The sequence below is a fragment of the Tachypleus tridentatus genome, chromosome 6 (assembly GCF_004210375.1).
Source record: "Tachypleus tridentatus isolate NWPU-2018 chromosome 6, ASM421037v1, whole genome shotgun sequence".
Classification (NCBI taxonomy): domain Eukaryota; kingdom Metazoa; phylum Arthropoda; class Merostomata; order Xiphosura; family Limulidae; genus Tachypleus; species Tachypleus tridentatus.
Window position 1 is genome coordinate 141,760,683 of NC_134830.1, and position 27,877 is coordinate 141,788,559.

At 32.2% G+C, this 27,877-nt stretch overlaps 2 protein-coding genes across 6 annotated transcripts in view; one reads left to right on the plus strand and one right to left on the minus strand.

The window, feature by feature from the left end:
* Positions 1–14,133, plus strand: part of LOC143253880 (cilia- and flagella-associated protein 43-like) — a 52,605-nt gene extending 38,472 nt beyond the window's left edge. For both annotated transcript variants that reach the window (XM_076508388.1, XM_076508389.1), the window contains 10 exons: positions 707–787; positions 4,129–4,377; positions 4,840–4,947; positions 6,393–6,559; positions 7,871–8,063; positions 8,877–8,989; positions 9,498–9,657; positions 10,825–11,067; positions 11,579–11,732; positions 13,771–14,133. In XM_076508388.1, coding sequence (XP_076364503.1) covers positions 707–787; positions 4,129–4,377; positions 4,840–4,947; positions 6,393–6,559; positions 7,871–8,063; positions 8,877–8,989; positions 9,498–9,657; positions 10,825–11,067; positions 11,579–11,732; positions 13,771–13,949 — 1,647 coding nt within the window. In that variant the 3' untranslated portion in view covers positions 13,950–14,133. The remainder of the gene's footprint in view (positions 1–706; positions 788–4,128; positions 4,378–4,839; positions 4,948–6,392; positions 6,560–7,870; positions 8,064–8,876; positions 8,990–9,497; positions 9,658–10,824; positions 11,068–11,578; positions 11,733–13,770) is intronic.
* Positions 14,134–14,907: 774 nt separating this feature from the next.
* Positions 14,908–25,817, minus strand: LOC143253881 (DDB1- and CUL4-associated factor 10). 4 transcript variants are annotated; one of them, XM_076508392.1, is made up of 7 exons: positions 25,796–25,817; positions 22,697–22,903; positions 22,304–22,417; positions 21,014–21,211; positions 20,077–20,248; positions 18,895–19,104; positions 14,908–18,104 (listed from the first exon to the last, which is right to left on the minus strand). In XM_076508392.1, the coding sequence occupies exons 2-7, from the start codon at positions 22,900–22,902 to the stop codon at positions 17,172–17,174; spliced, it is 1,833 nt and encodes a 610-aa protein (XP_076364507.1). In that variant the 5' UTR covers position 22,903; positions 25,796–25,817; the 3' UTR covers positions 14,908–17,171. The 4 variants fall into 4 exon arrangements, with proteins under 4 accessions (XP_076364507.1, XP_076364505.1, XP_076364506.1 ...); XM_076508390.1 differs by lacking the exon at positions 25,796–25,817 and adding an exon at positions 25,653–25,785; XM_076508391.1 differs by lacking the exon at positions 25,796–25,817 and adding an exon at positions 25,653–25,724 and having other exon boundaries at positions 22,697–23,232.
* Between the last annotated feature and the right edge of the window lie 2,060 nt (positions 25,818–27,877).

Here is a 27,877-nt window from a genome sequence, read left to right on the forward strand (position 1 = left end):
GTTGAGTTAAACTTTGGTAACTCACACTAGGGTCACTTATTTATGGGTGAAGTATGGCTTCCTGCTTTGGAGTCGTATTCAGATGGGTGGCCCTCATCCTGTCCTAGAGCAAGGTACATTATACCACTAATTTCATTTTACCCACCTGTTAGCTGAGGGTTAACCTGCAGTAGACTGGCACCTCCTTCAGGGGGAACATACCCCCATTCTTATCCACTTGCACCAACTAAGCCATAGATTAATATCAGATTCTATATGCCACCTTGACAAAAGAGGAATTTAACTAATATATAATACTAGAAATGTTTTAATTCAAACTTAATAGATTATTGTTTCTTTGTTTGAATGGTAAGTCATGTACCCGGTAAGAACTTGTGAGATTGCAAACATCTAGCTGCTTTCCAATAAAGGTAATGTCAGCATTTGACTTTCAGTTGTCAGTAATTACTTTGTTGTTTCTGGGTGCAAAGTAACACATTTCTTATTTTGATAGACGAATTAGGTGGTTGAATGAGTTGCAAATTTAGTGATAGACCTCAAATATTAACATATCAGTAAAAGATGTAAGTGTAATCCAGCACTGACCCCAGCAACTGAACTAACATCTGAGGATCGAGAACACAATCTGTCGTGATGCCCCGCGTGTAATGAGATTACATGGTAAACCTGTTTACTGAAACATTATATTTTCAAATTTGCTTTGTAGGAGGATAGCATGAAGGAACTAGCATTACAGAAGATGATGGGTGGTGTTCTGGAAGTTTGTAAAGAAGATAAGTTTAAGAAGGTAAGAATGGCTGTTTTACATCCAGTTCATGAAGATCTGAAAAACTCACTGTAGGCTAAAGTCCATCTAATTAATTGTTTGAATAATGATTAACTGTGTACTAATTAAATGGTTTATATGGTCCACTAATCTAGAAGATAACATTTCATTTGTTAAACCTTATTTCTCTTCATATAATTAGATTATTCTAATTAACCTCTAAATTATGATTTGTTAATTACCTTTATATGTTTTTAAATAATTCCATAGGTCTTTTTTATTCGTTTAAATAGAACTTTTAATATGATTAAAAATCATAGTGTGTTTTAAGAAATTACAATTTACCTTAAGATGTGTTAACAAAAGATTCATCATAGCAAGCAAACGTTTTTCTAATTTTATTTATGTGCACAAAGCACATATACTTAAGTATGACCCATATATATCCTTCAAAGAACACATACTTAAGTATGACCCACAGATATCTTTCAAAGAACACATACTTAAGTATGACTCACATATATCCTCCAAAGAACATACACTTAAGTGTAACCCACAAATATCCTTCAAAGAAAGTATTCTTAAGTAGGAGTCACAGTTGACCTTCAATGAACATATATGTATGCCTCATAAATATTCTCCAATTAACATGAACCTATGTCTGGTTCATTGCTGTCCTTCAAAGAATATATCAGTCTAAGTGATTTTCCATTTAAAGTTTTTCTTCATGCTTCTGGAAGACCACATGCTTTGTGGTGTCAGTTTTTAACAAAGAGCTTCTTAACAGACCACATCTACCATGTCTTCCTGGTAAATCTAAATATAGTTTTATTTGTATTAATTTTTATAGAATCTGTTTCCATTAACTTGTTGTAGAAATCAAGTGAAATAAGAAGCTATATTGTAATTAATTTTGGAATTGTTAATATGTTTTAGTACAAGTATTAATTAATAATTATTAATATACTCAAACCAGCTCTGTGTATGATTATTATTCAGTTATTACAAAAGATATGATTAAAAACTAAGTTTCACCACATGGTATCTTTATTAATATTTCTCAACACACAGTCACATAAACTTTGATAAGTTCCTAATGACCTAATTTGCTTTATTTTAAAATAATTAGGTAACACAGATCTGATCATTTGGGTGTTATAGTAATGTATTCTGTCCATTTGCAAGTGTAAGTGGTGATTTAATAATGGCCTAGCAGCTAGTGAGTTGTACACTTAATCTGATGATCCATGGTTCATGTTTCACTGACACTAAAACAAGTTACACATTTTAAGACCATCATGGATACATTATAATAATGACAGTGAATTCTACTATTTGATTAGAGTAGCCCAAGAATTGGTGGTGAGGGCTGCTGACTAGCTCTTTTCCCTCTAGTGTATCAGTTTAGAAATATTGATAGAAATAGTCCTTGTGTAGCTTTGTGCAAATTTTAGCATTAATGGACTGCTTGGAATATTTTGGTCATCTTTTTCCTGAGAAGACAAGTTCAGAAACCTTAACCTATCCTCATATGATAACCTTTCCATTCCAGATGTAATTCCAGTAACTCTTCTTTGAACCTTTTCCAATAATTTAATGTCTTTCATTAGGTAAAGAATCCAAGACTGAACACAATACTTCAAATGTGGCCTAACCAGTGACCAGTACAATGTAATTTTAACCTCTTTAGACTTGTATTCAATATTTCTATAGATACAACCTAAAATCCTATTTGCTCTACCACTAGCAACAACACATTGCTTGGATGGCTTTAGAGACTGATCAACCATTACACCAAGATCCTTTTCTTTCATGACACTGTTAAGGTTATTCCCATCCAAATTATACTTATAATTCAAATTATGATAACCTAAATACAGTACCTTGCATTTATCATAATTAAAACACATCTGCCTTTTATTCAACCAACCCTGCAAAAAATCCAAATCTTTTTGTAAGACAGCAACACGTAACACTAACTTCATCAGACAAATGAATAGAATTTTTTACAACCGGTGAAAATGACTTGTAATGCATAATGAAATGTTTAAGACAAATCTGTGTCACTGATGACTTTAAAACCACTAAATAACACCATATCTGGTGATTAGGATGCTTAACTCACAACCTGAGAGTCATAAGTTCAAATTCTTGTCTGGCTGACCCCAAACTAGCTGGAATTGAGGTCATTGTGGGAAGAACAGTTAATAAGTTCCTTTAGTTCAGAAAGGAAATATTATCTCTGGCTTCATAAAAAGAGCTACAAATACAAATAAACCAACTATCCCATTCTCTTTGCTTACTTTATTTTTGGATTAATAGTAGTCTGTTTTTTAATAGTGTAATATCATAAGCCTATTCCTCACTTCCAGCATTGAAATATCATGTCTTCTTAAAGTTTAACTTTTGTGAAACATAATGAAAAGTTATTTCCTTTAGGCTTGTGCATCAAGAAATTTGTTGCACTTCTGCACATAGTGTCTTGAATGTTTTTTTGTTTTTTTTATGTATAGAATTACAAGCTGCCAGTGTCTTTCTGTTCCTCTCTTCACAAATAAAGCTTCTATGTACCCTGATGTTGGGCCTAGCATGTCCTGGTGGTTAGGGCACTCAACTCACAATCTGCAGGTCATGGGTTCAAATTTCTGTCACTGAACATGGTGCCCTTTTTAGCTATGGGGACATTACAATGTGGTGTTCCATTCTACTATCCATTAGTAACAGAGTAACTCAAGGGTTTATGGTTGGTAGTGTTGACTAGCTGCATTCTCTCTAGACTACAACTCTAATTAAGGAAAATATGAAATTCAAAAGAAAGGAAACCAAATAATTTTCCTAATACGACAGTGAAGAGTTTGGGGTAATTTAAGTACTGTTGTTTTAAAATGTCTTAACCCACAGATTTTATAAATAAAACATGATGTTTCAATAAAGGTATTTAGTCTTCATCCAATAACAAGACAAAATTCACGTTATCATGTGGCATACCAAGAGAAGTGGTTATTGGTTAAGTGACTCTGATTGATTGTTTTGGTTTGGTTTGTTTTGAATTTCCTGCAAAGCTACTCTCAGGTTATCTGTGCTAGCCATCCCTAATTTAGCAGTGAAGACTAGAGAGAAGGCAGCTAGTTGTCACCACCCACTGCCAACTCTGGGGCTACTCTTTTACCAATGAATAATGGGATTGACTGTCACTTTATAATGCCCCTACAGCTGAAAGGGAGAGCATGTTTGGTGTGAGAGGTATTCGAACCTGTGACCCTCAAATTATGAGTCAAACGCCCTAACCACCTGGCCATGCTGGGCCAACTCTGATTGATGGAAGATGGTTGTTTTTATTTTTGACATTTTTTAATCTACAGGATCCAACCCCTCCAAATTTTATGGTCAGTAAATCCCAGTCAGAATGGACTAAAGAGGAATACCAAGAAGCAAAGGAGTTTGAAGAAAAAGTGAAGGAATTTAACAGAGAGAAAGAGAAACTCCATCATCAACTTGAGATGGAGCTCCAGAAACTAGAAAATGCAGTTCAAGACTCAACAACAGCATTTAATATCAAATTAAAGAATCTCTTTGAGTATAAAATTCTCACTGATAACATTATATATCAGGTATGTTTAAAACCTGTGTGTAGATAGCAAAAAATAGGTGTTATTCTTCAAAGTGACAATGATCATTGAACAGATTTAAACATCACTTATAACTGTTTGAAACAAGCTGCCTTCTAACCTTGGTTCATCTGTCAATAAACCAATGAAAGTGTTTGGTATGCATTCCTATTTAATCCTTTTATTTTTCATTCATTTTTAATATAAATAATCTTATGATGATTTGAACAAGGTACATACATGCAAATAAATCAATCGAGTTTCTGTGTATATATCAGAGTTAAAACGTTTACTGAGAGCTTTTCACCCTGTTAACTACTTTCTGGTTCTCACTCCATCCAGCAACTGGCATGCAGGCTCTTATTTTGTGATCAAACCTAGTATTTCCATTGAACTTCAACACTTTTAAAAATATGAAATCATGTGTAGTAAAGTTTGGTTTCTGTTTCATCTATACATTTACAGGAAGAACTAATGATATTAAACTTGATTCTAGCTCAAATGCTAGAAACAGAACTAGAGCGGTGGATTGAGTTCAGAACCAAAGAAGTCCAGGAAGTCGAGAAAGAGAAGGTAAATATGATTTTATGTTGTAGGAGGTCACATGTTATGAAAGTATTCATTATCATGTGTTACCTCTGTAGCTTTAACTCCAGTGTGACACTGAAGATAAATAAACAGAGAAAGACCTACCCTTTCATCAGATGCTTTATGAAATACATTTTTTCTCAGTATAAAAGCTATACAGTGATAAAACTCTGTAATTCTTTTGTTGGAGATGGTTATATTTATGATTACTTAAAGGCAGTTCACACTAGATGATTCCTTTGTACAGCTGGGTGAAGATAATGTCTTACATATGTGATATGTAAAGTGTATATTGTCACAAAAACTAATTAGATTATAAAATTTGAGATTTGGATGATGCAATTTTAGATGCTCAAATAAAATATTAAGTATATTAAGTGGTACCATGATAATCCTTATAACTTGAAAAAAAACAACTGATTGACATTCTTGTTTGAGAGAAATTGTGTATATTATAAAGTGATTTTGAAGTCTCAACATGTTGTTACAGTCCATTTGGTTATGTAATACCTGACAATAGCTCTGTTACATATCTTCCATTGGAAAAGGTTCCATTTTGAGAATGTCATGTTCAAAGCATAACATTCTTCTATTCATGCTTTCCATAATCTTTCTAATGTACATATATGGCAGTTTCCAAGCACCTTTTCAACAGTCTGGTCCACAGAAATCCATAAGTGCTATATCAATCAACTTGCTAGCACATCTTCATGGAATACAGAAAAAACCTATTTCATTTTTTAGTTGCTTGAGGTATACAATAACTGGGTAATTTTACTGGAAAAATCTGTACACATCACTCGTGTTCCTTTTTCATCCAGAGATACATCTTGATTATGTTACCTGTGATGTGTGGGAATCTTTTACTATGGTCTTGGGGTTTGTGGATTTTCACCTGTTACAAGACATTGTACATGGTTATCATGGCTAGGATACATCTTGTTGTAGGTCTTCCTTTTTTGAGGGTGGTTTTGTGCCCTAAATTGGTTCTTATTTCTTTGTTTCCCAATACCATTAAATCAAGGGGTATCCTCATCAGAGCATATCTTTATGATCTGAGTGTATGAACATTTTTCATTCAAAAGGGCTGCTACATATTCTTTCCAGAACTGATTCAGTGTTTGATGCCATAACACTATAACTTTCTTTCAGCTATATATTTTGCATCATTCACTGATTTATATATTCAAAATTATTTTAATATAGCATGATCGACCCTCTGTATTGGATTCCACTGAACCACATATACTTCGTGAAATTAAGATTAATAATTTTCATTTTATTTCAGTTGTGTTAGCATTACAACAACAAGGTACTTCTAAACCAGATAAAACTCCATGAAGGTACTAGAAAAGTGCTATGATCCCAAATTAAGACTTGTCACTATTATACAAAACTAGGTTTCTAAAATAAATTCATTTTTTTTTCAGCAATATAACAAACAAGCAGTAAAAGATGCAACAGAGATTCAAACCCTTTTAAAGGAAAAATATGAAAACCTCCTAACAGCTGACAGAGTATTAGATAAACAAGCTAAAAAGGAGTTTATGGACTACCCTAATGGGGATATTCTGTACAAAGCATTCCGAAAAAAAAAGTTTGTAAAAATCTTGAAACATTCTGTGTGATTATTCTTGGTGTAATAAAAAAGTTAGTTTTTTGTCTGAATTTGTATATTAGCTTAACATGACTGAAAAGAAGGCTTTGTAATGAACTAATTACCTAGTTGCAAAGTTAATTCAAACCAGTTTCCATAGAGCTTTAAAAAGTCTTAAATGTGTTGGTGTAAGTTTTAAAAAGTGCTAACCTCTTTCTTGTCAGGATTTTGTTTTGTAAAAATTATATAAAAAAGTGTTAGTTTCTTTATTTCACTGTTTGATGGCCTATACTTATGTGTCTATCAAAAAACACAAGTTATTTTATGATCTGTTGTGATATTTCTGCACCATATATGGTCAATAAATATACATATATTTAGATTTATCACATATTATTTTAATTAAATTAGCATAAATATTAGGAATATATTTCTCCAGTGCTTTTAATACGTAATTTTGAAATCTCATAGAAATCAGCACAGTATTTACAATGCCATCTAGTGAGCACTAATTGTAATACATGTAAACATGCAATTAAATTTGGGCCAATAATTAAAATATTTGTGACAAATAATTTACTCAAGCTAATTCGGGTAAATATTTTTTTGAATATGAGAGCACCTGACTTATCTCGAGCAAAACCCAGATGGAAACAAAATGTTCATTCTCTCAACAGACATACAGAGGAACAAAATTAACTGTGTTAGTAGGTGACGTACGCACGTCTATGATAAAGAGAATGATATTCAACGTTAATATATTACAGATTGAGTAAGTAACACATGAAGAGCATTTACTTCACTCTTTATCATTAATATTTTTGTCATCTTTAATTAGTTTACCATGTACATAAATCTTTAAATTTGCTCAGCTGATGGCCACAGGAGTTTTGCAAACAACTGAGTTATTACTACGAATATATACTTACTTACAAAACAAAATCATTCTATGAATTCAAGAAACTTGCTTGACATGAAATAAGACAAGCTAATCAGTATCTGATTAAATTTCTTGTATTTTTATCATGTTATAAACATGGTTACCTGTCTATAACTCTAGTACAAAAGCTAAACACCTGAGACAAAATAAAATTTTAACATTGTTTTAAAACCCAAAGTTTTCTTTGCAATTAGTTGTTAAAACAACAGTCTTAGCACTGTTATCAAGTATGTTACCAGTTGTCTTATTGGAGTTTACCTATGGTTATTCAATGTGATATTACAGTTATACAGTGTTTATTGTTATTACCTCATATGAGAAGAAAACTCCATTATTTGAATAACATTGTGTTTGTTTTGTTTTGTTATTAGGGTTCAGAGACAACGATGTAGTATGTCCGTTGATCCAACATGTCCTAATCCGTATGGTGCAAAAACCACAAGGAAACAACAGGAATCACTAGCAGAAGAAAACACAACTCCTCCTCCTCTTGAAAACATTGGTGTTACGGCTTGGAACCATGTCTGTGAGCTTCGGGAGAAAAAAATTAAAATAGAAAGAAATGTGAGTTATTTGTAACAGATGGTTGTTTTTTTTACCACCACAATGTTATGATAAAACTAAGAGAAAATGAATAACATTATAAACTATCACTTGTGCTTCCATGCAGAGTCAGTTTTAAGGACCCATAGTCTAGCCAGAAATATTATTTTATTTTGATTGTTGTATCCTTTTTACATCCACATCTCCCACTCAACACTACCCATGGACAGCACTGTGTGATCAGTTTAGTTTTTAAGTTGTTATAATGTCTGTAATCAAAACTAGCCATCTTTGATGTGCAGACTGTGTGTATACATCAACATCTCCTTGATTGTTAGTTGCATCCTGTCAACTGTTACGAGCATCAGTTGCACTATACCCACCTCTCTACATATACCTGTCTGATAAGTTAGAGCACACTGTTAAAAGAAGCTGGAATCACTGATGGATTTATCTTCACACTTGTAAAGACACATAAAACAATAAAGTGGAGTCAGTGAAACAGGGTGCTGAATGTATAAGGCTTTGAATGTTGACTGAATGTACAAGGTATTGAATGTTGGATGAATGTACAGTATGAAAAAGGAGTAGCCATATTACTAATGATTTACTTGTCTGGTTATTACTGTTTAGAACAGTCAAGTATCATGTAAGATGCTTAACTATAAACTATTAAAAATGTAAATGTTCTTAGAAACAACAAACATTAATATCAGATTAATTCAGTTTGCAAAGTAAATTTATATGACAAGAATGTTACATAAACAAGTAAGTGCCTGTATGCAAAAAAAACATCAGGTTAATTTTGAAGTGGTAACTACTGAATCCTTCCAGATAAAAGAGAAAGCCCTTGACCTAGCAGAAATTACTGCTCATGTGCAACAGTTAAATGAGGAAATAAACAAATTAGAAGAACAGATTCAACAAATAAGTCAGGAACTTAAAAGGTAACTTCTTGTTTCCATAGTAACATGTGAATCAGATGTAATCCAGTTATGTTCTTTACTGTACCTGTGTGCTAAAATCATGATGTTTTTAATAAAAGCCACTGGTTTATGTTAATGTAGACAATAAGATTGTGGTTATACAGTTAAAAATTATATGCTAGCATCCTTTATGACAAAAAATCACAATCAAAAAAGCTCATGAACAGGTCTTATTTTCATGTTAACAAAGTCAAACAAGTTGTCTATTTCTTACTGTTGAGAAACTCCAAAACTATAAAAATAGAACTTGTATGTTCATTATAATACTTGGAAGTATCAGATAAAATGCTTAGCTATAAACTGTTGAAAATCTAAATACTGTTACAATCAACAGAAATAAATATCACATTAATTCAGTTATTCCTCTATTAACTTCTTCTGATTTCCAGACAATACTAAAGACTCACAAAGTCTAGTAGTTGGGTGAAGTATTTTTTTTTATATTTCTTTAACATTTTCTGTTTGTCAGAGTTACAGACCTTCACTGTAGGCTGTGTACTGATGTGAAAGTCCAGTTAATCATGAAACAAGGTCAGATTGAGACAGAAGATTCAGAGTTTATTCCAGATTATTCTAGAATGTTACTAGTGCAACAGTTGGCTGTAGAGAGACCTATCTCAAAAATCAGGGTACAGAGTTACTTTTGTGTATTTTAACACACTGGCTGCCAGGTATATCACTGATGAAACACATGGCACGTAATTAATGTGTAATTAACCTAGCTGGCACATGTATCCCTAGTGACCACATTCTCTTTGAAGTGATTTAGAGTCCAAAGTATATTTGTGACAGTAAAAAGATATTTTATGTAAATTAAAAACGTCACAAAGACACTGGACATTTAGCATACAGAGATAATATCTTATACTTAGTTTGGTAGCCAGTGTGTGAAATATGATCCTTATGTTGTTCTGAAAGTTACAGAAAAGTAAAAGTTCTTAAATGAGTGTTGTTCCTCAAGAGATGACAAGAAAAACTTGGTCAAATGATAGTAAATATAAATTAACACATTTAAGTGAAAACTTTCTAGTTTTATTTTCTGCAATACTTTAAACAGGTATCCTTTGTCAAGTAGGTAAAGACTGAGTTACAATGGAATTAGGCTCAAATCACCCCAGAAAGCAAACTAGAAAAAGGTTTCAGATGTGTCATTTTATTCTTTATTAACATTTATCCAAGTTTTCTTTCTCACAACAATTAAAGAAGTTTTTTAATCTGCCTCACTTTACATGGTTTCTACTGCCTAGGAAGGAAGTCTGCTTGAAATGTTGTAGAAAATAAACTAGAAAAAGATTTCATTCAAACAGTTGAATTCATTCTTTAGTATCCATTTACAATCAAATGATGATTTAATTGTGTCTATGAAATTATATCAAAATGCACTGCTATTATATTTTAACACTATTTCACTGCTCAAACATGAATTGATGTTTCTTTAGATATGTATTATTACTGATTTATTGTTTAAATAGATATTTAACAGGAGTAAGTTAGATTATGATTTTCAGAAACTTAAAAGTTCTACTGAAATGAGCATACATCTTTCTCTGCTTTTAATATTATTGGATAGAAAACCACATAAAATTACTGTGAATTCCATGATAATGTTAAAATACAAATTTGTTCAGTATACTCTGTCAGCATGGAGCATTTGTATGTTTGTTTTTTTAGCTAACAAAAACAAATGTTATATAGAGTTTTAATACACAAAAGATATGACAGCAATTAATATTAATAAAAGATGCTTGTAGCCCATTAAAAATACTGAAACTTTTACATATACAAACTGTGTCCAGGAACTAGGAGAGAATAAAATATTAGCTATAAAAGAAGGACAGGACTTCCATAAAGGAATAGCTCGGCTCGAGTGGGAGCATCAGAAGTTACGTATGACCCTCGAAGACTTGAGACAATATTTACATGATATTCAGACCATCCGTGTAACTCGAGAAAGACAGAAATTCTTGGCTGAAGGTTATGCAAGTGAACCAGATTACGAGGTAAAGGTTTTGGAGAAGGCATTAGAGATAGAAGAAGAGGTGAGTCAACAAATAACCTGTAGTTCAACTTGGGTGTTTTTTAAATTCAGGAAGTGTTTGAAGTAATTAATTAAAGACTGTTAGATCATGGTGACACATTCAGAGCATGATTCTGATAACACATTAGGAACAGATATTACAAAATATGTTTGGTATTAAGTCAAATGAAATTGAAGGAGTTATGACATATGAGAAACATGTAGGACTACACTGTTTATGTTTCTCTCATTGTATTTTATTTTATACCAGTTTCTCTTGATTGAGATACATGACTGTGGCTAGTAAGTTATGTTTTCAGCTACAACCACAATCTTTCACTGGTATATCCTAAATATTTAAAAAAATGGATATTGGATGTAGATTTGAAATGTTTAAAGATTTTATAGCAAAGTTTCATGTAAGAAAAGTTTATTACTTCATGTATTTATTCTTTAATACCATTAGACTAGATTCAAGATGTGAAACAAGGTCACTGTGGACCAATAATAAAAAAATAAACCTTTATTCTAAGCATTTTCTAAGGAAAGTCACACAATACGAAAGACTTGATTCTGAACTCCAAAGCAGTATAGAAACTAAAACGACAGAAAATGGCCTGTTGAGTGAAAAGATTGAATTACTAAACCAGCAAGTCAGTGAAAGGAAACTAATTCACAGAGACGAAGGTGAGATATTCTTTAAAAAATACAACACAGAGACTAAGAAACTCTTGATATTTTATACAAATCACAGCAGAAAGTTTTGTAACCACAAAAAACTTTGGTATCATACAAAAAGTGCAGTGGAAAAAATATATTTATTTTTCTAAATATAGCTTAGGAGTTCAATTTTTGCTAATTTCACTCATTCAGTCTTGCATAAGTCAAAGATAAATTTCTTAACATAAAAATTACTCCACAGATGATGAAATAATGAGTAAATGGAACCTTGAGTACTTGTTGCTCACTAATCAACAGAAACTTGATTATTCTGGTATGTTTTGTTCTTAGGCCAGCTGGGGTGTATTCAGTGGTTGTTGTTGTTGTTCATTGATGTTGAAAAGCCATTTTAAGAGAACTTGTGGATGTAGGACTAAAGTAACTTTCTGTTGAACTATTTCATACATGATTCAGACAAACATTTTCAAATATCTATATGAATAAATTTTGTTAAAATATGGCTTTAAAACATTCTAGGTTAAAAGGATTTTCCAACTTTAAACACAAACAAATCAGGTGCCCACAGGATATACCAGGTGAACTACTAAGGAGGAACTTTAGTCAAATAAGAGAAAACTGTGATGTTAAAACTTGCAGGATTTCCAACCACTGTCTAAATAAATGTAATGTTACACTTATTCAAGATCTCCTTACGATGCTAGAAGCTCTTGATGTTAACAAAACAAGCTCTTAACCAGAGTTAAGAGTTGTGAAACATTACGAGAATTGTGGCCACTAGACAGCTTGTAACATGTGCTTAAATTGGAAAGAAAGTACCTAACTAGCCAGTTTAAATACTTATTTGGGAAAATCAGTTAGGTCAGAGAAGGTATGAAAATGTTAATTGTATATAGTTCTTTCCTTTCCTGAGAATAAAGTCCATTGATGAGCATATGGTAAGACCAATATTTCACAATATGCACCAAATAGTTATCAAAACACAGGAAGATAGGGGTATTTTCATTGGTCAAAATTGGAAAAAATCTTTGACAAATAACTTGTAATTATTTAAACAGACTATTCATTTAGGTTGTTCCTGAAAGGTGGATTTAGAACTCTAAGAGGTTTTTCTTCTGAGGTCTGCCAACATCATAAACCCCCCAAACTGAAAGATATGTTTTGAAATTTACCAAATTTTTACAATACAGGCAACTGGCTAAAAAGAGAAACAGAAGTAATGCACATTGCTCTAGGAATAGATATCTTGTAGCATTTTGAATTGGTTGGTTTTATAGTTTTAAATACAATGTTATGCCAGAAATTCTAAAAAGTAAAATAATTCTTGAAACTTATAAGAACATTCAGAAGTGATTTAGGAACTATATTACTGGATTTCTTTTTTCCACTGACAGTGTGGGAAAATTAAGAAACAAAAGGTGTTTCAACATAGTACAAATGTCACTTGGGAACAGTGTGGTGTTGAATCTACAGGAAATCAGAAACAGTGACAATCATAACATGTTTCCCACAATCCACCAGGACACTATAAAAGACCGCCAACACCTACACACACTGACCTGAAGACGAAAGGTGGAAGACTTTTCAAAACATCGTCTTCTACGCTTGTATCTCCACAACAGACAGTTGCCGTCCATTCTACAAAGTTTCATTGTAGTATTAACTGTTTTAACACACAGTAAAAGTGACAGTGTCCTTACTGGAAGTTTCAGTACATCACAGTTTCTACACAATTTTAAGTAACTGCATGAATAAAACCAAGTAATTTAATTGGATCATTTTTTTTTACTTAAGTCGATTCTAGCTTAACATTATAGAGTTTCATAAATAAATGGTTTGCATTTTGGTAGTTTAGTTATGTCCTTGGACACCATTAACTTGTATACAGTATGCCCCAGGGTAAGATTATTGTCAGATCCATTAGAAAACCAATGGCAATCAGAAATAATTAATAAGACTGGATCACAAAATCATAGTACCTAGGGTATGGCATAATAAATAATATAATTTTAGAAGTTTTATCTTTATCAGTTGTTTAATTTAACAGGGGACTATCAAGAAAAGCAGACGGCCGTTAAAAGATACCAAGGCTTGGTGAGACACCGGCAATTAAAACAAATAACCAAGGAACAGAGAGAACAGATTGAAATCCGTCGTCAAACACTACAAAATTTGCAAAATCGAAATTTTCCAAACTTGTCTCTTGCTTTTAGCCAACAGGTTTGAATCTATTGTTATGGTTTCTGAATGTGTCAAACATATACTTGTCTTTAGTCAAGATGCTTTTTATAACATAAACTAATAGTTCTATTTATAACTTAATGGCAATAGCATGTCCAGTGTTATCAGTGTATAATACATACTTTGTCTGAGATTAAATAACACAAGCAAGTTTTATATTCAGCAAAAACTGTTTCATGAATCTATTGTATTTTATACATACTTGTAATAAAGCAAAAACAAATTCTAGTACAAGTTTCTTCTGATACACAAAATCACACAGTTGAAGAAAGGAAACATTGTTATACTTTATTAATATTTGTTAGTTTGTACTTCTTATTGTGGATAAATAATGGCTTTCTCAAGTTACAAGAATAAAATCAAAACATTGTCTTCCAGTCATCTAGAACAGCATACTGGCCATGCTTCATTTATAACCCTAACACTTTTGCTGAACCACTATATGAAGTGGGAAAAATAGCTTACCGTGATGTAGTAACCAGAATTATGTATTAAGATAATAGTGATAATTTGTTCTATTTCTCAGTATGTTATAACTTAACAAGCTTGTGCTGTAATTGTAAACAAAATTCAAGAGGTTGCTATAAAGATAATGCCATATCAGAAGGTCCCCTTTCCTTCATGTTATTGTTTTACCAAATCATTGGTTGTACATGTCACATTGTACTAACTTGAATTACAACCATCTTGTATGCTGTTTACACACACACACACTGTATAATGTATTGTAGTACTATGCTATAAATTTATAATTAATGTTTTGTGAGAAACCTACTAAACTGAATAGTTAATTCACAGATACTGTTACAGTCAATTAGTCTCATATATATTGTTGGATCTACTAATTATATCTTTTCATTTACACTTAATACTGAGCCCTTGTACACCAATATTCCTGTGCAAACTGCAGTTCAATTAATAACAACCATGACTCAATATAATATCATTATTAAACCTGAAGTAAATAGTTTATTTTATCTAAAGTTAGAGTGACATATTTCAATTAATCACATTCCTGTTTTGTTATTTGTATAATAATAATAATAATAATAATCAGGAAGTAATTGAGTAATCTTTAAAACATGTATTGGCATCACTCCAACTACAGTTTTTATCTACCATTTCCAAACTGTTCATGTGGAGAATCCTACACCTCACTGGAGTTACTCTTACTTATTCCCGAGTTGGTACCTGGAGTTGTAAAATGTTGAGGGAAAGGAATGATGCACAAGGCTTTTATGGTATGCACTGAATATAGAAGTAAAATATACTGATGCGTAACGGTGATCGTCTTATTCTCTCTTAACCAAATAAACTGGACTTTTTAACACAAGAGATATTGCAGATACTTATGGACTAAACAGCCAGATGAACAATTTCACAGTTGCCTTACCTAATTTTGAACTACTGACCAGAGAGAAAGCAGCAACATCCATCACCACAGGGCTTTTTCCACCTCTTTGATCTAAATGACAAGACTGACTGTCAGTTTTATAATGCATCCACAGATGAAATAGTGGAACTTTTTCAGTGACATCTCAAACCCTGGACTATTCACTTCACAGCCTAGCATACTAACCACTAGGCCACACACAACCCATAATGTGAAAGAATTAGTCTATGTGATTTCCATTGTGTCATACATTTAATTAAAAACGATAAAAGACATTGATAATTACTTACAATCAAATACCAAACTTGAATGTAACACAGTTAGTACGATAGACAAACCAAACCACCACTATGATCATTAGAGACCTTAAACAGTGAGAACTTAAGACATCAAGAAGTCAGTAATTTTCAAATGAAGGGCTGATGTCATACATTGTTTTATAATGGTTCAACTTAAGTTTTGGTTTCCTTTTTTTTTAAATAGAATTAAATTCAAATCTCTTAAATGTAATCTTAATTAAATAAAGTAATGTCTTTCAAGTTAAACCTAATCTCAATTTACTAGTGATAAAGTGTACTTTTCCTCTGTCTATGACCAAAACATACAACCATTTCCAGGAGTACATAGTGTAGTAGCTCTTGTGTATTAGTTGATTATAGTTCACAGTTCAGACTGTAACAGTGCACTCAGTTACATTCTGCACATGATCAGAGACTAGCACTATAATCAACCTCAGGTCTACATGTGTTAAGAAACTGTAGTTTTTATACAAGTACAAAGATAGAGAGAATATTAACAAGATTATCTTGACAGAAACCTACAATTTTTTAAACCAAACTGAGATTAAACTACTGATCTATATCATGGGACTTTAAAAGCAAAACTACCAACATGCTTGTGGCAAAGTGTAATTTTAAACTCAAAAATTGATACTAAATTCTTTAGATGTTTTGACTAAGGTAGCATGTTTATTAAAAGCTAATAAAGCTTGTAATACATATAGATTAAGGTAAGTGAATGTCCCAAACTATACGTATACACTGATACTAATATTTCACTTTGTAGTTTTTTGATCTGGTAATTTATCTTTATGCACTGACAATATTTTAATCATAAATGAAGTTAAAACAGTTCCATAGTGACACTATCCACCAAGACTGGTATCACAGCTAACTTTTGTGTTATAATACCAAGCACATGTATGTATCTCAAACAATTCTGGTGTTAAGAGATAAATAAACAAAGGAAAACACTTTCAGTTGCATTTTGTTTTTCATCTGTTCCAGTTGCATGATGTGTCATAATGAAAAAGTTTAGTAAGCCAAGATCAGCACACACTGTTTACCCTAAATACCAAGATATAGCATAGTACACACTAACTGTACACTGTTACATGACGTATCATGATATACTGTAGTAAACCATCTTCTACACACATACACTCGTTACATCATGATAGATCACATTAGAGATGGCAATAAACCATTACCTATACGTGTACATGTTATGTGATAATAGACACTGCAGTAAGCCATGATTTTTCATGTGCCCTTCACACAATGGAAACATTTTAGTAAGTCACTATGAGAGAAAATTAGGACTGTAGTGCATGGGAACTTCAAATGTTGACTGTGGATAGGTTAAGATATATTATAAACCTTTTGTTACAGTGGCACAGCATAACATATTAAATATTCTTTTTTTATGAGGTTCAAAATTCCAACTGGTTTACAGCATTGGCATTTAACAGAACTGTTTTCTCCATCGAGTGAAACATTTTTAATACTGAGTTACCTTCACAAGAAATTCAGGTATCAAAGTACTGGCTGGTGAAAACAGACTTTACCATCAAGACAACCAGAAACAAGCTGGTAGTGAGTTGGAGAAAACTTTGTACTGACCACATAGTGTACGTGACAGAGATTAGTGCAAAGTTCGTGCAGCTGAGCAGGCGTTTCTGGAACACAGTCACACAGTTCAGAACAGTTCTTGTTAAAAGCAAACAGTCGAACACCAAAACCGTACGGCGAACATATAAGTCGTCCATCTGTACTGAAGCACAGTTCCTTAATAAATCCTCGTCCAACGTTTGGTTCTTTACTGTAGTGTGTTAAACGAGGAAAATTTTGATGAATTTTACTCGATTTCCTCAGTCGATTCTGTGAGGTTCTATTCCCATCTACTAATACAACCTTTCGTGCTGCCTGCTCAGAGCCGGTCCTTAAGAAGAACAATGGCTGTTCTCTTGAAGGAGACTGATCAGGTCCAACAGAATTTGCAACGACATATGCCAACCTCTGGGCTTCAGAGGGTATAGTAACATCTTCTCCGCTGGATGTAGAAGGTTGCTCTGCCGAAGATGCAGACGGTGAGACAGTGATTGTTGGAGTGAAAGATAGACTTGGCTCAGTCCTTCTGTGTCGTAGAATTCTCAGTTCAATATCACCAAACCTAAAACGTTGTGTGTTGGAATTAGGTGATTCATCCCGACTCTCTTGGGACTGAGGCCCATAGTTTAAACGAATGTGAACAACAGGTCTTTCCCAGAGTCCAGATGATCCAGAATCTTCCAGATTCTCTCCACCACTCTCCTGACTAGCTGTTCTACTGCTATCTCCAGATTCCTCCCCATCAACTTCATCATCTGGAATAATTTCACTTTCCTCCTCTTCGATCACTTCACTGTTTTCATCCTTTTCACTTTTATCACTGTTATTATATTCTTGTATGTCATGTACACAAGTCCACTGAAAAAAAAAAACTTTTTTCATCACATCTTTTACAAAACATGTATTTTGTACACAAGTTTTAATAAAACAAGGACCTAAGTATAGTTTATACCCAATTAATTTATCTTTCAGCCAACACATTTGTAAGCATGCCCACAAATACAACATTTCGTACACATGTAGATATTACCTTCTATCTTCCCCGTTTCTTTCTAAATACACGTATATAAACACCATCTACACTTGTGATTAGCATGGTATTATCAAACTTTAAAATAAAATAGCTGAGTGTTTAGACCAGGTTTTGTATTAATACACACCAATTAAGTACTACATTTCAAGTGTACAAAATGTATGACACAGGCTTAAACTTTAACACAATATATCTGTGTATCAGATATCAACACATACAGTATTGGAAAATAACTGTGAAAACAAGTACAATAAAATGCAAGTATTATCCAATTGATGAAAGAAAATAAGTACATTCAGGAGTGTTGGCATAAAATAAAAACACACAGGACTAGTGGGAAAAAAACAAGTATGTAAAAGAATAAATATTGCATATTTAACATTACTTAATATGCATCACTGAAAATATGCTTTTTCCTGCCTTTTACTGTATCTTACATTATCTGGAGTCTCTTGATGAAATGGACAGAGCATGCTGAACATCTGACTTGATTTGTATTAACACAATTTAAGTTTTACAAAGCACTTTGGTGTTTGTAGTTACTTGTGTGTATCAACAATATTTGCCTCATGTTAAGTGACCTCCTAGTTTGTTTTAATTAGGTTAATAACATACCTCAGAATGTTCATAACTACTCATGTTCCTCGATAAAACACACCACCCGTTTGGATGAACCTGCAGGGAAGAGATGAATAAGGCATCATTGGCTTCAGGAAAGTCACTGATTAGCTCCACCCGGTTCCGTTTGGCTCTGAACAGGTGATTGAAAGCTATTGTGTCTGAATGGGGTGTGTTCCCCATCTGCATTAACCTGTACATGTTAGGCTGCCAAAAAAAAAAAAAAACATGTTAAAAACCACATTTATATTTTTCTTAATTGACAGTTGTATTTGTGTTTTCTTATAGCAAAGCCACATTGGGCTATCTGCTGAGCCCACCGAGGGGAATCGAACCCCTGATTTTAGAGTTGTAAATCCATAGACTTACTGCTCTACTAGAAGGTCTTCTATAATTGTAACAGAACCAATAATAAACCTGGCAAGATAAGACTTAAAAAATATTATTCTGTGAAAGTAATGAACAATCTATAAATAAATAAAACATTAAACACACACATTCCTGGTGTGGCAGTCTGTCACAGCAAGCAAAGCCTACATTGTAACTTACATGAAGTTTTTGTACTTATTGTTGTTTTTACTGCATTTTAAGTGTCTTTAAAAACTGTAAAAAAAAACGAATAGGTATCCACTGCTAACTCCAATAATTAAACATATATTTATATTTCTTGGAATGTATGTTTCAGACAATACCTATATCAAATGTAATGAGTTTATATTATAATTTTTGGAAATGTAAGAAAGTTATAGGAGACATAAAATACCAGGAAAGGAACAATGTTGGATATATAAAGTACATTACTATTTAGGTCCATGATTTTCAACCTTTGGTCCATGGACTCGTATCATTCTAACAGAGGTTTGAGACAGTAAATTCTAAGTTTTCACATCATATTCAAAATAAAATTAAATATTTCATTACTGTACATACTTATTTTATTCTGATGCCAGAACTGCTAATATATTCTATACTGTCAACTTCTGTGGACAGACTACTTTGAGTATGAGAGAGCATTGTGTTTGTCTTTAGTTCATAACAAATCATTGGGGGTGAACAAAGGTTGAGAATCACTTATTCAGATTTAGATGGTCTATAAATATATGACAGCATAGCCTCATGTTATGCCATAGAAAAGAAATTTTCAAGTTAATTCTGTATTGAGAAGTAAGGACATTTCACCTTGAATCCTTTCAAATCGGTCGCTAATCTAGCGAGATCTAGATCATGTATGACCATTAAATAACCAGTGTTAGTAGATATTATCATCTTGGAACTGTCAGGGGTCAGTCTCATCCGCATAAGTCCTTTAGTGTGGAACACTTTTTGGAAAGTTACATCCCCTTCAGAATAACTGAAAGAAAATTAGATTGTTTGACTTTTTGCTTCTCGCAAACTACTGAAATGTTCAGAAAAAGATACTTTGAGGAATAAAGTTCTCAGAATAGAAAATGTAACTTGATTAATCCATACTTGTAAACTTTTAAGTACAAACTAAACACATTCTGGCATTTAAAACACATTTTCTTTGACCGTACATAGTAAGTAGTTTCTTGTAGTTAACCATTATTTAGATATTTTTAAAGAGAGCCAATTTTTGTGTCTGATTCCTACAGACACAATCTTGTATCATTTTAATGTCTCTATCCTGCCTAAGAAACAAGTTAGGCCTAGGCACCAGCTATGTTCCATTAAAAATCTATCAGCTATTAATATTCCTCCTCATTATAGATAATATATATCTACAACTCTGAACTTATTACTCTGTTGGCCATACTCATGTGGTGCGTTTTTTCCTACAAAGACAACAACAACGCTTAATATATACTTGAATATAGAGAAATATTACATGGCTAATGCTTTATCACAACAAAACTTCAGATTTTTTTCTCACCTGTAATGTAAGGCCTAATGCATTCCTTGACTGGCCACACCCTCTTCTGTGGACTGGAGTTTTCCCCATTTAAAACTCATTGGTAAAGCTTGGATCAGTGAAGCAACAAAATGCAGTTAAGCCTAACATAATGGAAATGTTATATAATACCTAAGTGGTTTTTGAGTCTTTTTTTCAATTCACCATACAGTAACTTAAGATAATTTCTAGATTCATTGTGCTTACCCGTTAATATTCCAAGTGTAGACATTCCCATCAAACCCCGAGGTTACCAACAGTCCAGTGTCTCTAGCATATTCAATGTTTTTCACCCATGATGAGTGTCCTTTAAGTGATATGATTTTGTGTTTTAGAAAACGTGTATCCCACAATGCAACTGTTTTGTCATCAGAGCAGGTTGCAAATACTCGAGAGTCTAGGAATCTGTATGAGAAATTACCAAAAAATACAACTTACAAACAAAAGCAACACTTAATTAATCATAAAACAACTAAACCAAAATTATTCATAAAATAGTTAAACAAGAATGCAATATTATTTAAACAGAACAGAAATACACTGTTTAATGAGATTGGACTGCTTCACTATAATCTAATACACAATATAAATCAATAAGAACTGGCATTAACAAACTGACTAAAAATACTATAATAGTCACATACTTTAAAGATGACAGCACAAGATGTACCAAGTTAATAAACTAGGCCTAATAAATACAGAATAAACAAGGCAAATTGTTGTTAAGCACAATGCCACATGATTGGCTATCTATGTTGTGTCTACCACAGGTATTCAGGTAATTATAGGGTACATAAAATACACACAGACAAAACATTTAAGTAAAATCAAAAGAATGGATTAAAAACCTGTAATAATAACAAAAAGGAAACCACGTATTTATACTCATTTTTAAAACCAATTATTGTTCACAATTTGATGTCAAAGTTCAAAACACAGCAAGTAGTGAGAACTAAAAAAAGAGACAATTTAAGAAGTTATACATTACAATTATTTTTATTTTTTCAGAATATGTAATAGACTAATGTTTAAAAATATTTGAAGCAGACAAATATATTAAAATTAAGATGTAGAGAAATAGTTTTAATTTTCTTTTACTTAAGAATTTATCACAGTGATCTATTAAATAGGGAATTTTGAAAATGAGATTTATTTAATAATCTATCAGAGAATACTCAAAGTCAACTACCTCAATTTATTTGGACCCATTTAAAAACAATCACCACATAATTACAAGTTTATTATATCATTGAATACTTAATGAAATATTTTAAAAATAAATCTGTTTTTCCTGAATGATTTATAAATTTAATACTAAAAATCTCTTAAAGAAAGAAATGTATTTGGAAAAATGTTACCCATCCTTTTGTTTCTGGAGTAACAGTAAAACACTGGAGAATATTTCTTTCTCAATAAATTACTATAGTTACTGTATTATCATCACATCAAAATTCATAAGGTAATAATCACAATTTTAAGCTTAAACTCATGGCTTACCTGGCATAATTGACACAATGACTGTGTGCATTCTGTACAGTAGTGATCAACTGATGATTCAATGGATCAAACAACAGAATACTTCTTAGTTCTGTGGCAGCAACAAGAAGGGACCTAAACATTCAACACAGTATAATCAGCTAGGAATTCAATACTTGCAAGCGGTTTATCATAGTAACAATCACTTCTTACCATGTGCTATGTTTAAATCAATTGTTTCAGCTTATGATTCAATATTGCCTACAAGAATATACAATTAATGCCCATTAGTAAACTTTCCAGATATCTGAAACAATTTTCCACTGGCTGGATTACCTTTTCAGATCTGACAAGTTCACAAAATAATGGATTAACTTCATATTAATTTCATTTCCAATGCATAAATAAACTCACCCATCTGGAGAGAACTCCAGATTAAAGATGCCTTCCGGGTGGCATTCTTTCACAGACTTTGTAGGATCCCATGAAGAACTTGGAAGAAAGGACGCATACAAGTTGTAAAGTAGCTGATCTTTATATCCGATAAAGTTTTTTCTTCCTTCTTGTCTGTGTTGTAACCAGCGTCCCCAGTACAACTGATTCTGTAGCATCATATTCATCCTAACAACAAATCAACAGATCTTCAAATAGGGGGTTGAATGAAAAAAACATCACAGCTATAAGTGTTTCAAATTTCTCTATTACAAAGCTATTGTAGATCATGACAAACTTGTGAAGTAATCTGTTCGCCCTTGGTGTTGAGGTTTCATATTTCCACAAGCATAAAATGTTTTCTTGTATGTCACTCTTGAAGTGGTTTACAAGGATCACCACTCTTTAACATAAAACTTTGATCTCTTAATCTGTACACACGGTTGAAACACAAATTAATGTATGAATTCATTCATTTGTACTTAATGGACTAGCTTTTCTTTTTAATGACATATATTCTGAAAATTATAAATTAAACAAACATTAATTAATAACATATTATATCATTTATAACATAAATAAATATTTCAGAGATATGTGTACACAGGTAGTCAGGATAACAAAAACAAGTGATTTCCATTGGTTCACAGAGCCAAAACAACTATAAGCTATTTTCTGTTTCACTACACAATTTCTTAATTATATAATTATATTAGATCAGTGTCTACAATCTCAGTAAATAAAATAATTCTCAAAAAGCATGTTAAATCATGTTATACTTTTTTTACACATACAATCAGGGGTATGTGGTAAAAATATTCCTTTGGTTAAAATATATACGTATATATAACAAATTAATACCTCTCCAAGTTTGTACCTAAGACATACTGTACATATATTTTATAAATTAGGTTAAAAAACTCTGCTAAGAACTGATTATTTACTGCAAGTCTAAAAAACAACATTAAGACAGTCGCTTCACAACCACATTGTCAAAAGAAATAAAAACTGAAAAGGAAAACATTGACTTAATCATTACAGATTGACAATATCACAAGTTTACTGTTTTATTACAATTAACTGTGGTTGTTAAAGTCTTCAAAAGTTTTTTTCTGATTTTGTTTTATATAATGCATAATTTAAGGACCTATTTGGCCTACCACTACTAACAGCACATTGCTTGGATGGCTTTCTATATATAATATATAGATGAAAATATGGATGCAAAATTGGTCTATCTGGATTTTCAGAAAATACATGACAAAAGTTTATCAAAAATGTTATCTTTGTAGGTATGGAGGACAGAAAATTGGCTGGGAATTGTAATAAATGGAGTTCCAAAGAGCTCAGTCTTAGCACCTTTGTTTCTTGATTTACATCAGTGGCACAGATGAAGGAATGGTCAATAAATTACTTAAACTTGCAGATGATGTTATAATCTTGGATGTTATTAACTGTGAAGAGGATGCTGATGATTTACACAAGGATTTAGATCATCTAGCGAGTTGGACAAATAAATGGTAGATGGATTTTAATTACTATAAATGTAGGATGATGTATGTGGCTTATCATAATTTGAATTATAATTTGGATGGGAATAACCTAAACAGTGTCATGAAAAAAAGAATCTTGGTGTAATGTTTGATTAGTCTTCAAAGCCATCCAAGCAATGTGCTGTTAGTAGTGGTAGGTCAAATAGGTCCTTAAATTATGCATTATATAAAACAAAAACAGAAAAAAACTTTTGAAGACTTTAACAACCACAGTTAATTGTAATAAAACATGTACTTACTAAAACATCAAATCATATAATTAGACTAAAATTTAACAATTTTAATGTCATGAATATTAATAAAACAATATTTTATAAATAGGTTGATTAACTAAGAAATCCCTAAACCTAACACATCATCAATGCCACAACTACAACTTAAAACACAACTACATTTCTAACCTAGCTGTATTTACATATTAATCATAAACTGACAAAACATATCAGTGCTTGATGAAACCACAGTTAATTGTACCAAAGCTATAACATACAACATCAAAACATTTCTATCAATCCACCATGTGTTTATTTAACTTAGGACTATAATTTTATAAGTATTATATTGCATCTTCAGACAGAAAAAAAAAAAAAAGGTTAAAAACTTCATTCTGCTATATGTTTGTAGAAACAATTTCTTCATTAGCTCAGGATACACTTGTAATCACATCTTGTACTACTAATTAATACACTCATCTACTAATTTATTTCGGGTACCAGTGTTTTACAAACTTTAATACTATACAATAGAAACATCGTTTGTTCACATAGTCAACACACAAAGATTACTACTACTAGTGGGCCTTGTTTAGCATTAAAGGTTTGGCTAACTCGACTAGAACGAATATAACTCGTACAATAGAATTACTATATCAACACAGACGTTACATTCAAACCATGGTCAGGACAAACATTTTCACAGCTCAAGTTATTTAACTTGCGACTAAAAATTTTAATAGCAAAAGGGCTTCCACAACACTACCCATACTGCCTAGTAATACTATTATTAATACCATATAATATTATTATAAAATAGTTCACAAATATGCCACTGAGACTGCTATACTGAACCCACTACAATTTATTCCGACTTTCTATTCAATAATTGGATAGCCAACTCCTGCGAGGAATACAGTATTCAAACTGTTAATACTTAATAAGATAATTAATAATAATACTGTCATTACAATACTAATAAAATAATAGTACTCGTGTTAAGCCTAACGTAAACTGCATATGCGTTTAAATCTAGAACTTTCTTACGCTAAATTATAGTTTCACATAATTAGAACTTAGTGAACTGAATAAAATAAAATTCAGTGTTATTCAACAGCTCATACAACTAAAAATAAAATACTTCAATATTAACACAACTGCAACGATGCTTACCAAACATGCCAACAACAGAAATAATAAATAGATTCAATAATACTGCGCCATCTACTATACCAAATAAGACGAAAACATTGTACATAAAAAGGTTTCTTAATATGTTACAACATACTAAGACGTGAAATACAAATATTTATTACCATTCTAGAATTTCAACCAACTAATCATGAAAGTTATATTCATAAGCTTTATATATGAAGTTTTGGTAACATTAATATGGAAGTTATTTTTATATAAACATTTTTATTTGTGAGAAGGATGATGTAGGGATGGTTTGTTTGTTTTTTGAATTTCGCGCAAAGCTACACGGGAACTATCTGCGCTTGCCGTCCCTAATTTAGCAGCGTAAGACTAGAGGGAAGGCAGCTAGTCATCACCACCCACCGCCAACTCTTGGACTACTCTTTTATCAACGAATATTGGGATTGACCGTTATAATGCCCCCACGGCTAAAAGGGCAAACATATTTGGTGCGACCGGGATTCGAACCCGCGACCCTCAGATTACGATTCGGATGCCTTAACCCACCTGGCCATGCCAGGCCAGTAAGGATGGTGATACAAAAAAAAAATACAGAAACATGGTTGAAATGAATACATAAAATCATACAAAAATCACTAAATAAGTAGCAAAATATTTCCAAGAAGAACTTTTATCAAAACTGCATGATAATTTCCTTTCATTTGCATGACTTTTGGTTTGAATAACAGCATTTATTACTATAAATATTAATATTATATAAATCTTACGATAGCCAATTCCCATCAGCTTGTAACATTGATTCAGTGGTTACTTATGTAGGGATTTTTCAATTTTGAAGTTTTGTGCTGACAGTTTTGATTTATATTTTAATGGACGCTCCCAAAAAAGCTGTAAGGCGAAATGTTGAATGTTTAATTAAATAAAAATAATATTTTGTTGTTATAAGGCCGTTTATTTCTAGTATTAATTTTCTTTTCCAGTTTTGTTATCTACATATTTCATTTATACTTTCAGTACATAGATTAACAACAACATTAGGTTATACTTTTGTTGTTAAGCGATATGACATAAAAGTTGTTGTTGGAATTTAGACTTACCAAAACGCATTTGCTTTTATATATATTAAAAGTCGTTAATCGAATGATTTTTATCAGTAATTATTTTATGAATACGCCACGATTTCATTTCATGAATTATCTTAATTTTTATTGGCTCACAAAGGAAATTACCGACCTTTTATGTTGTTATTGTTGTTTTTTCACAACACTCTGTGTAAAGATGTTTATTTAACGAAAAGCCCTATAACAGGTTATTTGTGTTCTGTCTACTGCGAGAAACCGACTCTTGGATTTTAAAGTTGTAAGTGCATGAATTTAAAAATTTAATGAAAACAGTTAAACAAAAATTATTTATTTCCCACGTAAGATACATAAGGGACCCCAAAAATGAATAACCGCTACGTTAGTTGTAATTTTTATGTGTCACATATGTTATTGGAAACTTTTTAACCCAGAAATTCATGGAACTCAGAATAACTAGGTGCACACATGGCTTAGGAAAATGGGTTTGAAAATTTGACGTTCCATACTTAGTAAGTCTAGGGTTACTGTTCTTTTGTTTTTGTTTTGTTTTGACAGACAATAAAAGTGCATCCAGACTTAGTCTTAACGCAATTTTTTTCAATTGTCTTTTGTATGGCTTTTTTTTTTTTTGCCAGATCGTTTTGACCTAACCGACACCATTAAGAGAGAATGATTTTGTAATTATTCTTCAAGTACACTGGGTATTATTACTTTTAGGGGCGCTACTGTTTCAGTACTTTTCTTCATTCACGTCACTATTCTGTAACCATGGAAACACATGTAAACATTGCTGTCCATGTAAAGGTTTTCATTCCTGTGGCATGCACTTCAGGAATTTTTCTCCAAATTTTGGCACGTGAACAAATTCACGTAGATTGTGATTTGTTAGTCAGGTCCCGTCTCTTTTCCCTTTACCAATGATACGATTTCCACAGAGCGACGTGACATCACTGTAAGTATGCACTGATTTTATTGGTCCTGTCGTTGTTTAACCACACCTTTCTTTAGATTTCAATATGCATTACAGAATCTAAAGTGAAAAGAGGGCCGAGTAAGGGGGGAGGGGAACACGCTACTCAAATCATGTGATTAGATGGTGGATGTCTGTACGTTACACTAATTAAGGGCTCATATTTCATATAACTACCTAACAACACA

Excerpts from the sequence above, each read along its gene's own strand:
- LOC143253881 (XM_076508392.1), bottom strand. The coding sequence starts at position 22,902 with ATGAATATGATGCTACAGAATCAGTTGTACTGGGGACGCTGGTTACAA. Across the intron at positions 22,418-22,696 it reads CTGGAGTTCTCTCCAGATGG|GTCCCTTCTTGTTGCTGCCA; the intron begins GTGAGTTTATTT and ends TTGAATGTTTAG. Across the intron at positions 18,105-18,894 it reads GTAGTTATGAACATTCTGAG|TGGACTTGTGTACATGACAT; the intron begins GTATGTTATTAA and ends TTTTTTTTTCAG.